The 16,797-nt window shown below is 38.4% G+C and overlaps 1 protein-coding gene across 1 annotated transcript; it reads left to right on the top strand.

Moving 5' to 3' along the window:
* The first annotated feature begins 12,152 nt into the window (after positions 1–12,152).
* Positions 12,153–16,389, top strand: LOC113771151. Its single transcript, XM_027315768.1, has 9 exons — positions 12,153–12,303; positions 12,369–13,340; positions 13,416–14,386; positions 14,510–14,834; positions 14,925–15,017; positions 15,128–15,138; positions 15,683–15,893; positions 16,011–16,252; positions 16,378–16,389. Exons 1-9 carry the CDS (start codon positions 12,153–12,155, stop codon positions 16,387–16,389), a joined length of 2,988 nt encoding a protein of 995 aa, XP_027171569.1.
* The last annotated feature ends 408 nt before the right edge of the window (positions 16,390–16,797 follow it).

Below are 16,797 nucleotides of genomic sequence, written 5' to 3' on the forward strand. Positions count from 1 at the left end.
TTTCATGATAAAGCAATTTTAAGGAAAATTTTTTGTATTGGTCAAAAAGTACTTCTTTTTCACTCTAGACTTAAACTTTTTCCTGGTAAATTGCGTTCTCGTTGGATTGGACCTTTTATTGTGACTAATGTGTTTCCTCATGGTGCAGTAGAAATTCAAAGTCTTCACACTGACAAGATTTTTAAGGTTAATGGTCATCGTCTCAAACCTTTTTATGAAGGATTTCAAGTTAATGATGTTGAGGAGGTGACCCTTGCAGTGCCTGAACTCTCTGATTGAAGCATTATTTTGTCTAGCCAAAGACATTAAAGAAAGGCGCTTTTGGGAGGCAACCCAATTGTTCATTTTAATTGTTTGTTCAATTCCGCGTGGTAGTTTAGAGGTGTTCTCCTTGAATTCGACTAATTTTGGGTTTCAGTTTTCGTTTTTGCCGATTTATAGGTGCCCTTCAGTTTTGACGTGCCCGCGTGATGACGTGCAGGAAGCTCACAATCAGAATCGTCCGAAAGCCACCGTGATACGCGACTTAGAAAACGCGAGTTGAAGGCGCGTTTTTAGTCACGTTTTCATTCCTGCAAGATTCGTGCAGAAAACGCGACTTACGAAAACGCGAGTTGAAGGCGCGTTTTCAATCGCGTTTTCATTCCTGCAAGATTTGTGAAGGAAACGCGACTTATAAAACGCGAGTTGAAGGCGCGTTTTCAATCGCGTTTTATGTGTCCCAACAAAGGCTTCAGAAACGCGATTTCAGCTCATTTCTTCCTCTCTTCTTAGTTTTCCAGGTTCAGACTTTGGAGGCTCGCATGGTCAACGTCGATGCCAATGTCGCCGGCATGGCACATGATTTGGCGCAGTTTCTGTTTCTTACAGGCTTTGCACCTCCGTTTCCACCTCGCCCTTCACTATGCCCCGATTTCAGGGAAGTGTGGTTGCTTTCCCTCTCACTTTTGCTTCACTTTTGCTTTTTATTTGTCACATTGAGGACAATGTAGGATTTAGGTGTGGGGGGAGCAGTTATGGTGCTAGTGTCTTTCATTCATTTTCTTTTTCTTCTTCTTAGTGATTAGCTCGTATGTGATGCCAAGTTTGATGTTGGATTGTTGCCTCTATTTCTGCTATTGCCAAGTTTTAATAATAAAAGGGTACCAAGTTAATGTGGTTGAATCCAAAAACATCTCTTTGGTGAATATCAATGATTGTTTTACTCTTATAATTTTTGGTTAACTTTCCTAGGCATAGGGAATGATTATTGGCATTTTCGTGTGAATTGGTCCGGTTATTAAATTTAGTTCTCCATGTTTGAAAATGAGGCTAGCTGATGCAATTTTCTTTTGATTTTTGTGTTATATTGAGTTTTTGTGATTTTTAGCTATGAATAAATTTGACTGTACTCCGCTATTAGTTACTACTGAGTAACCGGGGATCTGCACCTAAAAGTGTTGATTCTCGCGTCAAAAGGTAGTAACTTCTATGAGTACGTGGTCACGTGGCGATAGAAGCTGAGTAACCGGGCTCCTTCATCTGGCCAATGTTGGAGTTCGCGTCAAAAGGCTCAAATGGCTAGCGACTAAGTCTTTTGTTACTATTGAAAGAAAAAAAAAAGAGAGAAAGGTAGAAAAAATGTGAAAAAAAGTGAAGGTTGTGTTAGTGTGTAATAAAAGTCAGCTTGCCGAATTATGGATTTAATGTTGAGATTTTGGTTAATAGTTGGACCATTTGCTGATAACTGTTGTGTGTCATTCCTTTTTCTTAGATTAGTTAACCTGGAATTAGAGGCATTTGTGGTTTAGAAGCTAACCGGAGTGATGTTTCTTGGACTTGACCATTGATGCTTGAATATTATTTTTCTTGGTATCTTGGCAATTTGTTGGATAGAGCAATAGCCACTATCAAATATTGGTGTTTGTTTCTTGTTCTCATGCTTGAGGACAAGCATGGTTTAGGTGTGGGGGGAATTGATAGGGTGTTAATTGTTGGTATTTTTATTATTAATTTTCCCTTCTATCCCTGACAAATATTGTGTTAATTGCTGATATTTACTCATATTTGGTATCGGGACTTAATTTCAGGAATGAAGCAGAAAACTACCAAAAAGGAGGGACTTTATGGAGAATATGGAGACTTTTAAAGGCTTCAATCCTTAGGCCTTGGATTGGTGGGGACCACAAAGCTATAAGTCATATGGGCTCTTAAAAGAAAGGAACGTAGAGAGACTTGGAAGAAGAAGTAATTTTGGAGACTTTGTCCACATGTGTGGGGACCACCGGAGAGAGCTTTGAGTCATCTGACTTTTGGCTTTTTAAGGAGAGGACGTACAGAAGCAAAAGGACACCTCTAGTTTAGCTTTTTAGTTTAGTTCTAGTTTCCTTTCTTTGGACTGGCCTCTGACACACGCCAGGTGTTCGACAATATTCCCCAACGGGAAAAACATCTTTTATTCCTTGCTTTCTAGTAAAAACGCAATGCCTTTGCAATCCAGTACTTTTGGCTGCAATTCAACTATGAGGAGTGGCTAATTTCTTCATCTAGTCAGAGGTTAAATCGAAACTTTGGTTCGACAAAACTGTGAGATCGAATTGATTTCCCTACGTTCTTTAATTTGCAAGTATTTATATATTTCCTGTTCACTTATGCATATGATTATTTCTTGCAATTAAATACTTGATCACTGTTTAATTGTGTGAGTAATTAACAGCCATCTAAGAGTGCTCAATCCGTAATTGTTGGGTAATTTTAGTGCATGTGGCAAGTGATATGATTCAATTGTAGTAGAAACTTTTGAGTCGTTGTTGCGGAAATAAATGATATAGCCTAAATAAACCGAGCGTGTGTGTTTGTTGGTTATAATTGGTGGCCAGTCTAATGATTAATGTTGTCAATAGGTTAAATCCTAAGAGCGTGTTTAGGACTGCTTAATTGGCTAGGGCAATAACTACAGAGCTTGTTGTGGTTATCGAATCAGGAAGGTTAGGCAGGTTGTCAGAGCTTGTTGACAACCATAACCAGTTTATTTGTAAATGAAAGATTTTATCTCTGCATCTGTGATCAGTGATTCGAACCATAAGTGGAGATTATACGTTTGACTAGAGATTTTCCTTCCGTCAATTTACTTTATATTTTTAATTTGAGCAATTAAATTAGACAGTTCCATATCAACTTCCCCCATTTTTATTTAATGTTACATTCATTCAAAATAAATTCCCAAGTCCCTGTGGATTCGACCCTGCTCGCTGCTATATTCGAATTTTGTCTTTCACGTAATTAATACACTTTGGTATATCGGATCAAGCAAACTCTGGCACCAGGGTGAAGCTAGTAACCCATTGCACAGCCTAAGTCCCTGCTCCAGTACCATAGTGGACTTAATTCGTGACTTAAGAGTAGGAATTTTATTTTTGCTGGTTTGACACCCAACAAATTTTGGCGCCGTTGCCGGGGACTTGGTGTCAAAATAAATTTATTTTCTTTGAATTTTATTTTCTTTGTTTATTTTTATTTTTTTTTTATTTTTATTTTTATTGTTACTGGTTTATGCCTAGATCTTCTCGTACAGGTGAACTGCAATATAATCCTGAGATAGAGAAGACTGCTCGTGCATTGAGAAAAGTAACAAGAGAACGAGCAGAGGCATCCTCCTCATCTACTGGACATAATTCAGTAGTAGATTTTGTGGATTCATTTAGTGAGACGGAAGAGATAAATAGCACCATGGCTAATGAACGTACATTGAGAGAATTGGCTGCACCAGATTTAAATCAACAGCCCCTATGCATTACTTATCCTACATTAGAGGTTGCATTTGAGTTAAAATCTGGACTAATCCATTTACTTCCTTCTTTTCATGGCTTACCAGGTGAAGATCCCCACAAGCATCTCAAAGAATTCCATGTGGTTTGCTCGACAATGAAACCTCAGGGAGTCACAGAGGAGCAAATTAAATTAAGAGCCTTTCCATTTTCCTTAGCCGATAAAGCTAAGGATTGGCTCTATTATCTGCCCTCTGGGTCAATATCCACATGGACAGACATGAAGAAGCATTTTCTAGAAAAATTCTTTCCTGCATCCCGAGCTGCAAGCATTAGGAAAGACATCTGTGGAATTCGACAATTCAATGGAGAGACTCTACATGAATATTGGGAAAGATTCAAGCAACTATGTGCTAGTTGTCCTCATCATCAAATTCCTGACCAACTCCTCATCCAGTATTTTTATGAGGGTCTGTCCCAAACTGACAGAAGAATTATTGATGCTGCCAGTGGGGGCTCCTTAGTGAATAAAACACCCACGGAGGCAAGAAATTTGATATCGAGTATGGCTGCAAATGCTCAACAATTTGGAGACAGGCAGGATAACACGACTCGTAGAGTCAATGAGGTAAGTAATTCTTCAATAGAGCAAAGATTAGATTGTCTAACTTCTTTGGTTGAAAAGTTAGCTATAGGACAAATGCAGCAATTGAAAACATGTGGAATCTGCTATGGTTCGAGTCATCCAACAGATATGTGCCCCACACTCCAAGATGATTCGACTGAGCAGGCTAATGCAGTTGGATTTCCAGGACCACCTCAGAGACGGTATGATCCCTATGCAAACACCTATAATCCAGGATGGAGGGATCATCCTAATTTTAATTATGCAGTAAGGCCACCAGGATTTCCACAACAGTCACAATATCAACCTAGACCTCAACTTTCACAGCAACAACCTGCTCCTAAATCAGGTATGTCACTTGAGGATATTGTGAAATCTTTGGCTACTAACACTCAACAATTTCAACAGGAGACGAAAACTAGCATTCATAATTTGGAGAATCAAATGAGCCAGTTAGCTTCCACAGTCAATAGATTGGAGTCCCAATTATCTGGAAAGCTACCTTCGCAGACAATTGTCAACCCCAAGCAAAATGCTAGTGCCATCACATTAAGAAGTGGCAAAGAGTTGCCTGAGCCGAGCAAGAAAATTTCTGAACAAGCAATCGAGGAAGAGCTCGAAAAAGAGGGGAATGTGTCTCAACCTAGAGCCTTGGAACAACCAGATTTTGGAGAAAAATCAACACAAGTGGTTACACCTCCGCCTCCATTTCCTAGTCGACTGGCAAAGTCCAAAAAGCAAGAGCAAGAACAGGAGATTTTGGACACTTTTCGAAAAGTTGAGGTAAATATCCCTCTTTTAGATGCAATTAAGTAAATTCCTAGATATGCTAAATTTTTGAAGGAGTTATGCACTGGTAAGAAAAAGTTGAAAGGAAACGAGAAAGTGCATATGGGAGAAAATGTTTCGGCAGTTTTGCAGAAAAAATTGCCTCCTAAATGCAAGGACCCAGGTATGTTTACTGTCCCTTGCAAAATAGGTAATATTAAAATTGAAAAAGCTATGTTGGATTTGGGTGCTTCGATAAATGTTATGCCTCGTTCTATTTATAATTTGATGAACATTGGGCCTTTAAAAGAGACGGGCGTAATAATTCAACTGGCTGATCGATCAAATGCCTATCCTGATGGAGTTTTGGAGGATATTTTAGTGCAAATTGATAATTTGATTTTTCCTGCAGATTTTTATGTGCTTGATATGGAGGATGATAATTCTAATTCATCTCCAATACTGTTAGGGAGACCATTTTTGAAAACTGCTAGAACAAAAATTGATGTTTTCACTGGCACATTGACTATGGAATTTGATGGTGATGTTATTAAATTTAGTATTTATGATGCCATGAAATATCCTGGTGAATCTCATTCAATTTTTGTTATAGATGTAATTGATTCTTTGGCGCAGCAAAATTTTGAATTTAATAATGACGATGCGTTGAAGGTTGCTATTTCTACTGGTCTCTGTCAGGAAAATTTGCAAAAGATAAAAGGGAAGTTTGTTTTTCCTTTTGAATTGCAGGAAGTTATTTTTGAATTGAATTCTCTTTGTCCAGAATTTTCCAATGTGTCTTACTTGGAATTACCTCTGTCTCATTCACAGCTTTTGCCATCTATTGTGCAAGCCCCGAATGTGGAATTAAAGCAGTTACCGGATAATTTAAAGTATGCATTCTTGGGAGATGGAGATACACTCCCAGTAATAATTTCCAGTAAATTGACTGCTTTAGAGGAAGAAAAACTAATTCGGGTGTTGAAGGACCACAAGGAGGCAATAGGATGGACAGTGGCTGACATAAAAGGATTAAGTCCAGCCACTTGCATGCATCGCATCTTGTTAGAAGATGGTGCTAAGCCTTCGAGAGAGGCTCAACGGAGATTGAACCCACCAATGATGGAGGTAGTGAAGAAAGAAGTTTTAAAACTTCTTGACACAGGTATAATCTATCCCATTTCGGATAGTAAGTGGGTAAGTCCTGTTCAAGTAGTTCCTAAAAAGACAGGAATTACTGTTATTGAAAATCCTAAAGGTGAGTTAGTGCCCACTCGAGTTCAAAATGGGTGGAGAGTTTGTACCGATTTTAGAAAATTAAATGCATTAACTCGTAAAGATCATTTTCCATTGCCTTTTATTGATCAGATGTTGGAAAGGTTGGCAGGAAAATCTCATTATTGCTGTCTTGATGGTTTTTCAGGTTTTTTACAAATTCCAGTGGCGCCTGAAGATCAAGAGAAAATCACATTTACTTGCCCTTTTGGTACATTTGCCTATAGACGAATGCCTTTTGGTCTTTGTAATGCGCCTGCTACATTCCAAAGGTGTATGGTTAGTATATTTTCTGATTATGTGGAGAATATCATAGAAGTGTTTATGGATGATTTTACTGTCTATGGTAATTCTTTTGATGAATGTTTAACTAACCTCACAAAAATTCTTAAAAGGTGCATTGAGACTAATCTTGTTTTAAATTATGAAAAATGCCATTTTATGGTGGACCAAGGCATAATTTTAGGCCATGTGGTATCTGCAAAAGGAATTGAGGTAGATAAGGCTAAGGTAGAAATTATCAAATGTTTACCTTACCCTGCAAGTGTGCGGGAAGTTCGCTCTTTTCTTGGCCATGCAGGTTTTTATAGGCGTTTCATCAAAGATTTTTCAAAGATATCCCATCCTCTATGCAAATTACTTCAAAAGGATGTGGTATTTCATTTTGATGATAATTGCAAGAGTGCATTTGACACGCTCAAGGGATCATTGACTTCAGCACCAGTGGTTCGACCACCAAACTGGAGTCTTCCTTTCGAGATAATGTGTGATGCCAGCAATTTTGCTGTTGGTGCAGTACTTGGCCAGAAAGGAGGGCAGAGCTTCTTATGTCATTTATTATGCCTCGAGGACCTTGGATGGTGCCCAGTGCAATTATTCGACTACGGAAAAGGAGCTTTTAGCTATTGTTTTTGCTTTAGAAAAATTCCGTTCTTATTTACTTGGCACTAAAGTCATTATTTATTCTGACCATGCAGCTTTGAAATATTTGCTCAACAAGAAAGAGGCCAAACCACGACTTATAAGGTGGATTCTCCTACTGCAAGAATTTAATTTGGAAATTAAAGACAAAAGGGGTGCCGAAAATATGGTTGCTGATCATCTCAGTCGTTTGATCAATAGTGAAGGACCTGCTCCCTTGAAGGATAATTTTCCAGATGAGCATCTTTTTGTAGTTCAAAAGACAACTCCCTGGTATGCTGATTTAGTGAATTATCTGGTTACTAGAACGCTACCTAATGATTTGTCTAGAGCTCAAAAGGAAAAAATTAAAAGTGATGTTAAATATTATGTGTGGGATGAACCATACTTGTGGAAATATTGTTCTGATCAAATTATTCGCAGGTGTGTGTCTAAAGAAGAGGTTCCATCAATTTTATCTTTCTGTCACTCATATGCGTGTGGTGGACATTTTGGCCCTAAGCGAACTGCAAGAAAGGTTTTAGAGTGTGGTTTATTTTGGCCAACTTTGTTTAGTGATGCATACTTATTTTGTAAATCATGTGCAAATTGTCAAAAGACAGGTAATTTAAGCCATAGAGATCAAATGCCTCTTACTCCTATACTGGTTTGTGAAATTTTCGATATATGGGGTATAGATTTTATGGGTCCATTTCCTTCCTCTTTTGGTAATATGTATATATTACTTGCAGTTGATTATGTCTCAAAGTGGATAGAGGCTAAGGCAACTAGGACTGACAATGCTAAGGTTGTAGTTGATTTTATTAAATCTCATATTTTTGTCAGGTATGGCACGCCAAGAGCAATTATCAGTGACCGAGGGACACACTTCTGCAATCGAGTAATGGAAGCATTGTTGAAGAAATATGGCGTCACTCACCGGGTTTCTACGTCCTATCATCCGCAGACTAGTGGTCAAGCAGAAATCTCCAATAAAGAAATCAAGTCGATACTTGAAAAGACGGTGAATCCCAATAGAAAGGATTGGAGTTTGCGCTTAGATGATGCACTTTGGGCTTACCGTACAGCTTTTAAGACCCCCATAGGTATGTCTCCTTACCGATTAATTTTTGGCAAACCTTGTCATCTACCTGTGGAATTGGAACATAGGGCATATTGGGCAGTTAAAAATTATAATATGCGGATGGATGAATCTGGAGAACACAGGAAGTTGCAATTGCAAGAGTTGGAGGAAATCCGAAATGATGCATATGAGAGTTCTTGCATTTATAAGGAGAAGACAAAAGCATTTCATGATAAAGCAATTTCAAGGAAAATTTTTTGTATTGGTCAAAAAGTACTTCTTTTTCACTCTAGACTTAAACTTTTTCCTGGTAAATTGCGTTCTCGTTGGATTGGACCTTTTATTGTGACTAATGTGTTTCCTCATGGTGCAGTAGAAATTCAAAGTCTTCACACTGACAAGATTTTTAAGGTTAATGGTCATCGTCTCAAACCTTTTTATGAAGGATTTCAAGTTAATAATGTTGAGGAGGTGACCCTTGCAGTGCCTGAACTCTCTGATTGAAGCATTATTTTGTCTAGCCAAAGACATTAAAGAAAGGCGCTTTTGGGAGGCAACCCAATTGTTCATTTTAATTGTTTGTTCAATTCCGTGTGGTAGTTTAGAGGTGTTCTCCTTGAATTCGACTAATTTTGGGTTTCAGTTTTCGTTTTTGCCGATTTATAGGTGCCCTTCAGTTTTGACGTGCCCGCGTGATGACGTGCAGGAAGCTCACAATCAGAATCGTCCGAAAGCCACCGTGATACGCGACTTAGAAAACGCGAGTTGAAGGCGCGTTTTTAGTCGCGTTTTCATTCCTGCAAGATTCGTGCAGAAAACGCGACTTACGAAAACGCGAGTTGAAGGCGCGTTTTCAATCGCGTTTTCATTCCTGCAAGATTTGTGAAGGAAACGCGACTTATAAAACGCGAGTTGAAGGCGCGTTTTCAATCGCGTTTTATGTGTCCCAACAAAGGCTTCAGAAACGCGATTTCAGCTCATTTCTTCCTCTCTTCTTAGTTTTCCAGGTTCAGACTTTGGAGGCTCGCATGGTCAACGTCGATGCCAATGTCGCCCGCATGGCACAGGATTTGGCGCAGTTTCTGTTTCTTACAGGCTTTGCACCTCCGTTTCCACCTCGCCCTTCACTATGCCCCGATTTCAGGGAAGTGTGGTTGCTTTCCCTCTCACTTTTGCTTCACTTTTGCTTTTTATTTGTCACATTGAGGACAATGTAGGATTTAGGTGTGGGGGGAGCAGTTATGGTGCTAGTGTCTTTCATTCATTTTCTTTTTCTTCTTCTTAGTGATTAGCTCGTATGTGATGCCAAGTTTGATGTTGGATTGTTGCCTCTATTTCTGCTATTGCCAAGTTTTAATAATAAAAGGGTACCAAGTTAATGTGGTTGAATCCAAAAACATCTCTTTGGTGAATATCAATGATTGTTTTACTCTTATAATTTTTGGTTAACTTTCCTAGGCATAGGGAATGATTATTGGCATTTTCGTGTGAATTGGTCCGGTTATTAACTTTAGTTCTCCATGTTTGAAAATGAGGCTAGCTGATGCAAGTTTTCTTTTGGTTTTTGTGTTATATTGAGTTTTTGTGATTTTTAGCTATGAATAAACTTGACTGTACTCCGCTATTAGTTACTACTGAGTAACCGGGGATCTGCACCTAAAAGTGTTGATTCTCGCGTCAAAAGGTAGTAACTTCTATGAGTACGTGGTCACGTGGCGATAGAAGCTGAGTAACCGGGCTCCTTCATCTGGCCAATGTTGGAGTTCGCGTCAAAAGGCTCAAATGGCTAGCGACTCAGTCTTTTGTTACTATTGAAAGAAAAAAAAAAGAGAGAAAAGTAGAAAAAATGTGAAAAAAAGTGAAGGTTGTGTTAGTGTGTAATAAAAGTCAGCTTGCCGAATTATGGATTTAATGTTGAGATTTTGGTTAATAGTTGGACCATTTGCTGATAACTGTTGTGTGTCATTCCTTTTTCTTAGATTAGTTAACCTGGAATTAGAGGCATTTGTGGTTTAGAAGCTAACCGGAGTGATGTTTCTTGGACTTGACCATTGATGCTTGAATATTATTTTTCTTGGTATCTTGGCAATTTGTTGGATAGAGCAATAGCCACTATCAAATATTGGTGTTTGTTTCTTGTTCTCATGCTTGAGGACAAGCATGGTTTAGGTGTGGGGGGAATTGATAGGGTGTTAATTGTTGGTATTTTTATTATTAATTTTCCCTTCTATCCCTGACAAATATTGTGTTAATTGCTGATATTTACTCATATTTGGTATCGGGACTTAATTTCAGGAATGAAGCAGAAAACTACCAAAAAGGAGGGACTTTATGGAGAATATGGAGACTTCTAAGGGCTTCAATCCTTAGGCCTTGGATTGGTGGGGACCACAAAGCTATAAGTCATTTGGGCTCTTAAAAGAAAGGAACGTAGAGAGACTTGGAAGAAGAAGTAATTTTGGAGACTTTGTCCACATGTGTGGGGACCACCGGAGAGAGCTTTGAGTCATCTGACTTTTGGCTTTTTAAGGAGAGGACGTACAGAAGCAAAAGGACACCTCTAGTTTAGCTTTTTAGTTTAGTTCTAGTTTCCTTTCTCTGGACTGGCCTCTGACACACGCCAGGTGTTCGACAATATTCCCCAACGGGAAAAACATCTTTTATTCCTTGCTTTCTAGTAAAAACGCAATGCCTTTGCAATCCAGTACTTTTGGCTGCAATTCAACTATGAGGAGTGGCTAATTTCTTCATCTAGTCAGAGGTTAAATCGAAGCTTTGGTTCGACAAAACTGTGAGATCGAATTGATTTCCCTACGTTCTTTAATTTGCAAGTATTTATATATTTCCTGTTCACTTATGCATATGATTATTTCTTGCAATTAAATACTTGATCACTGTTTAATTGTGTGAGTAATTAACAGCCATCTAAGAGTGCTCAATCCGTAATTGTTGGGTAATTTTAGTGCATGTGGCAAGTGATATGATTCAATTGTAGTAGAAACTTTTGAGTCGTTGTTGCGGAAATATATGATATAGCCTAAATAAACCGAGCGTGTGTGTTTGTTGGTTATAATTGGTGGCCAGTCTAATGATTAATGCTGTCAATAGGTTAAATCCTAAGAGCGTGTTTAGGACTGCTTAATTGGCTAGGGCAATAACTACAGAGCTTGTTGTGGTTATCGAATCAGGAAGGTTAGGCAGGTTGTCAGAGCTTGTTGACAACCATAACCAGTTTATTTGTAAATGAAAGATTTTATCTCTGCATCTGTGATCAGTGATTCGAACCATAAGTGGAGATTATACCTTTGACTAGAGATTTTCCTTCCGTCAATTTACTTTATATTTTTAATTTGAGCAATTAAATTAGACAGTTCCATATCAACTTCCCCCATTTTTATTTAATGTTACATTCATTCAAAATAAATTCCCAAGTCCCTGTGGATTCGACCCTGCTCGCTGCTATATTCGAATTTTGTCTTTCACGTAATTAATACACTTTGGTATATCGGATCAAGCAAACTCTGGCACCAGGGTGAAGCTAGTAACCCATTGCACAGCCTAAGTCCCTGCTCCAGTACCATAGTGGACTTAATTCGTGACTTAAGAGTAGGAATTTTATTTTTGCTGGTTTGACACCCAACAAATTTTGGCGCCGTTGCCGGGGACTTGGTGTCAAAATAAATTTATTTTCTTTGAATTTTATTTTCTTTGTTTATTTTTATTTTTATTTTTTTATTTTTATTGTTACTGGTTTATGCCTAGATCTTCTCGTACAGGTGAACTGCAATATAATCCTGAGATAGAGAAGACTGCTCGTGCATTGAGAAAAGCAACAAGAGAACGAGCAGAGGCATCCTCCTCATCTACTGGACATAATTCAGTAGTAGATTTTGTGGATTCATTTAGTGAGACGGAAGAGATAAATAGCACCATGGCTAATGAACGACATTGAGAGAATTGGCTGCACCAGATTTAAATCAACAGCCCCTATGCATTACTTATCCTACATTAGAGGTTGCATTTGAGTTAAAATCTGGACTAATCCATTTACTTCCTTCTTTTCATGGCTTACCAGGTGAAGATCCCCACAAGCATCTCAAAGAATTCCATGTGGTTTGCTCGACAATGAAACCCCAGGGAGTCACAGAGGAGCAAATTAAATTAAGAGCCTTTCCATTTTCCTTAGCCGATAAAGCTAAGGATTGGCTCTATTATCTGCCCTCTGGGTCAATATCCACATGGACAGACATGAAGAAGCATTTTCTAGAAAAATTCTTTCCTGCATCCCGAGCTGCAAGCATTAGGAAAGACATCTGTGGAATTCGACAATTCAATGGAGAGACTCTACATGAATATTGGGAAAGATTCAAGCAACTATGTGCTAGTTGTCCTCATCATCAAATTCCTGACCAACTCCTCATCCAGTATTTTTATGAGGGTCTGTCCCAAACTGACAGAAGAATTATTGATGCTGCCAGTGGGGGCTCCTTAGTGAATAAAACACCCACGGAGGCAAGAAATTTGATATCGAGTATGGCTGCAAATGCTCAACAATTTGGAGACAGGCAGGATAACACGACTCGTAGAGTCAATGAGGTAAGTAATTCTTCAATAGAGCAAAGATTAGATTGTCTAACTTCTTTGGTTGAAAAGTTAGCTATAGGACAAATGCAGCAATTGAAAACATGTGGAATCTGCTATGGTTCGAGTCATCCAACAGATATGTGCCCCACACTCCAAGATGATTCGACTGAGCAGGCTAATGCAGTTGGATTTCCAGGACCACCTCAGAGACGGTATGATCCCTATGCAAATACCTATAATCCAGGATGGAGGGATCATCCTAATTTTAATTATGCAGTAAGTCCACCAGGATTTCCACAACAGTCACAATATCAACCTAGACCTCAACTTTCACAGCAACAACCTGCTCCTAAATCAGGTATGTCACTTGAGGATATTGTGAAATCTTTGGCTACTAACACTCAACAATTTCAACAGGAGACGAAAACTAGCATTCATAATTTGGAGAATCAAATGAGCCAGTTAGCTTCCACAGTCAATAGATTGGAGTCCCAATTATCTGGAAAGCTACCTTCGCAGACAATTGTCAACCCCAAGCAAAATGCTAGTGCCATCACATTAAGAAGTGGCAAAGAGTTGCCTGAGCCGAGCAAGAAAATTTCTGAACAAGCAATCGAGGAAGAGCTCGAAAAAGAGGGGAATGTGTCTCAACCTAGAGCCTTGGAACAACCAGATTTTGGAGAAAAATCAACACAAGTGGTTACACCTCCGCCTCCATTTCCTAGTCGACTGGCAAAGTCCAAAAAGCAAGAGCAAGAACAGGAGATTTTGGACACTTTTCGAAAAGTTGAGGTAAATATCCCTCTTTTAGATGCAATTAAGCAAATTCCTAGATATGCTAAATTTTTGAAGGAGTTATGCACTGGTAAGAAAAAGTTGAAAGGAAACGAGAAAGTGCATATGGGAGAAAATGTCTCGGCAGTTCTGCAGAAAAAATTGCCTCCTAAATGCAAGGACCCGGGTATGTTTACTGTCCCTTGTAAAATAGGCAATATTAAAATTGAAAAAGCTATGTTGGATTTGGGTGCTTCGATAAATGTTATGCCTCGTTCTATTTATAATTTGATGAACTTTGGGCCTTTAAAAGAGACGGGCGTAATAATTCAACTGGCTGATCGATCAAATGCCTATCCTGATGGAGTTTTGGAGGATATTTTAGTGCAAATTGATAATTTGATTTTTCCTGCAGATTTTTATGTGCTTGATATGGAGGATGATAATTCTAATTCATCTCCAATACTGTTAGGGAGACCATTTTTGAAAACTGCTAGAACAAAAATTGATGTTTTCACTGGCACATTGACTATGGAATTTGATGGTGATGTTATTAAATTTAGTATTTATGATGCCATGAAATATCCTGGTGAATCTCATTCAATTTTTGTTATAGATGTAATTGATTCTTTGGCGCAGCAAAATTTTGAATTTAATAATGACGATGCGTTGAAGGTTGCTATTTCTACTGGTCTCTGTCAGGAAAATTTGCAAAAGATAAAAGGGAAGTTTGTTTTTCCTTTTGAATTGCAGGAAGTTATTTTTGAATTGAATTCTCTTTGTCCAGAATTTTCCAATGTGTCTTACTTGGAATTACCTCTGTCTCATTCACAGCTTTTGCCATCTATTGTGCAAGCCCCGAATGTGGAATTAAAGCAGTTACCGGATAATTTAAAGTATGCATTCTTGGGAGATGGAGATACACTCCCAGTAATAATTTCCAGTAAATTGACTGCTTTAGAGGAAGAAAAACTAATTCGGGTGTTGAAGGACCACAAGGAGGCAATAGGATGGACAGTGGATGACATAAAAGGATTAAGTCCAGCCACTTGCATGCATCGCATCTTGTTAGAAGATGGTGCTAAGCCTTCGAGAGAGGCTCAACGGAGATTGAACCCACCAATGATGGAGGTAGTGAAGAAAGAAGTTTTAAAACTTCTTGACACAGGTATAATCTATCCCATTTCGGATAGTAAGTGGGTAAGTCCTGTTCAAGTAGTTCCTAAAAAGACAGGAATTACTGTTATTGAAAATCCTAAAGGTGAGTTAGTGCCCACTCGAGTTCTAAATGGGTGGAGAGTTTGTACCGATTTTAAAAAATTAAATGCATTAACTCGTAAAGATAATTTTCCATTGCCTTTTATTGATCAGATGTTGGAAAGGTTGGCAGGAAAATCTCACTATTGCTGTCTTGATGATTTTTCAGGTTTTCTACAAATTCCAGTGGCGCCTGAAGATCAAGAGAAAACCACATTTACTTGCCCTTTTGGTACATTTGCCTATAGACGAATGCCTTTTGGTCTTTGTAATGCGCCTGCTACATTCCAAAGGTGTATGGTTAGTATATTTTCTGATTATGTGGAGAATATCATAGAAGTGTTTATGGATGATTTTACTGTCTATGGTAATTCTTTTGATGAATGTTTAACTAACCTCACAAAAATTCTTAAAAGGTGCATTGAGACTAATCTTGTTTTAAATTATGAAAAATGCCATTTTATGGTGGACCAAGGCATAATTTTAGGCCATGTGGTATCTGCAAAAGGAATTGAGGTAGATAAGGCTAAGGTAGAAATTATCAAATGTTTACCTTACCCTGCAAGTGTGCGGGAAGTTCGCTCTTTTCTTGGCCATGCAGGTTTTTATAGGCGTTTCATCAAAGATTTTTCAAAGATATCCCATCCTCTATGCAAATTACTTCAAAAGGATGTGGTATTTCATTTTGATGATAATTGCAAGAGTGCATTTGACACGCTCAAGGGATCATTGACTTCAGCACCAGTGGTTCGACCACCAAACTGGAGTCTTCCTTTCGAGATAATGTGTGATGCCAGCAATTTTGCTGTTGGTGCAGTACTTGGCCAGAAGGAGGGCAGAGCTTCTTATGTAATTTATTATGCCTCGAGGACATTGGATGGTGCCCAGTGCAATTATTCGACTACGGAAAAGGAGCTTTTAGCTATTGTTTTTGCTTTAGAAAAATTCCGTTCTTATTTACTTGGCACTAAAGTCATTATTTATTCTGACCATGCAGCTTTGAAATATTTGCTCAACAAGAAAGAGGCCAAACCACGACTTATAAGGTGGATTCTCCTACTGCAAGAATTTAATTTGGAAATTAATGACAAAAGGGGTGCCGAAAATATGGTTGCTGATCATCTCAGTCGTTTGATCAATAGTGAAGGACCTGCTCCCTTGAAGGATAATTTTCCAGATGAGCATCTTTTTGTAGTTCAAAAGACAACTCCCTGGTATGCTGATTTAGTGAATTATCTGGTTACTAGAACGCTACCTAATGATTTGTCTAGAGCTCAAAAGGAAAAAATTAAAAGTGATGTTAAATATTATGTGTGGGATGAACCATACTTGTGGAAATATTGTTCTGATCAAATTATTCGCAGGTGTGTGTCTAAAGAAGAGGTTCCATCAATTTTATCTTTTTGTCACTCATATGCGTGTGGTGGACATTTTGGCCCTAAGCGAACTGCAAGAAAGGTTTTAGAGTGTGGTTTATTTTGGCCAACTTTGTTTAGTGATGCATACTTATTTTGTAAATCATGTGCAAATTGTCAAAAGACAGGTAATTTAAGCCATAGAGATCAAATGCCTCTTACTCCTATACTGGTTTGTGAAATTTTCGATATATGGGGTATAGATTTTATGGGTCCATTTCCTTCCTCTTTTGGTAATATGTATATATTACTTGCAGTTGATTATGTCTCAAAGTGGATAGAGGCTAAGGCAACTAGGACTGACAATGCTAAGGTTGTAGTTGATTTTATTAAATCTCATATTTTTGTCAGGTATGGCACGCCAAGAGC

The sequence above is a fragment of the Coffea eugenioides genome, chromosome 1 (genome assembly GCF_003713205.1).
Source record: "Coffea eugenioides isolate CCC68of chromosome 1, Ceug_1.0, whole genome shotgun sequence".
Taxonomy (NCBI): Eukaryota; Viridiplantae; Streptophyta; class Magnoliopsida; order Gentianales; family Rubiaceae; genus Coffea; species Coffea eugenioides.

What these genes read in the sequence shown, in the direction of transcription:
- LOC113771151 (XM_027315768.1), top strand. Translation starts at nt 12,153, where the DNA reads ATGCCTAGATCTTCTCGTACAGGTGAACTGCAATATAATCCTGAGATA. An exon ending in ACAACCTGCTCCTAAATCAG is followed by an intron (nt 13,341 to 13,415) that starts GTATGTCACTTG and finishes CGAAAACTAGCA; the next exon opens with TTCATAATTTGGAGAATCAA. An exon ending in TTATAGATGTAATTGATTCT is followed by an intron (nt 14,387 to 14,509) that starts TTGGCGCAGCAA and finishes TTTGAATTGCAG; the next exon opens with GAAGTTATTTTTGAATTGAA.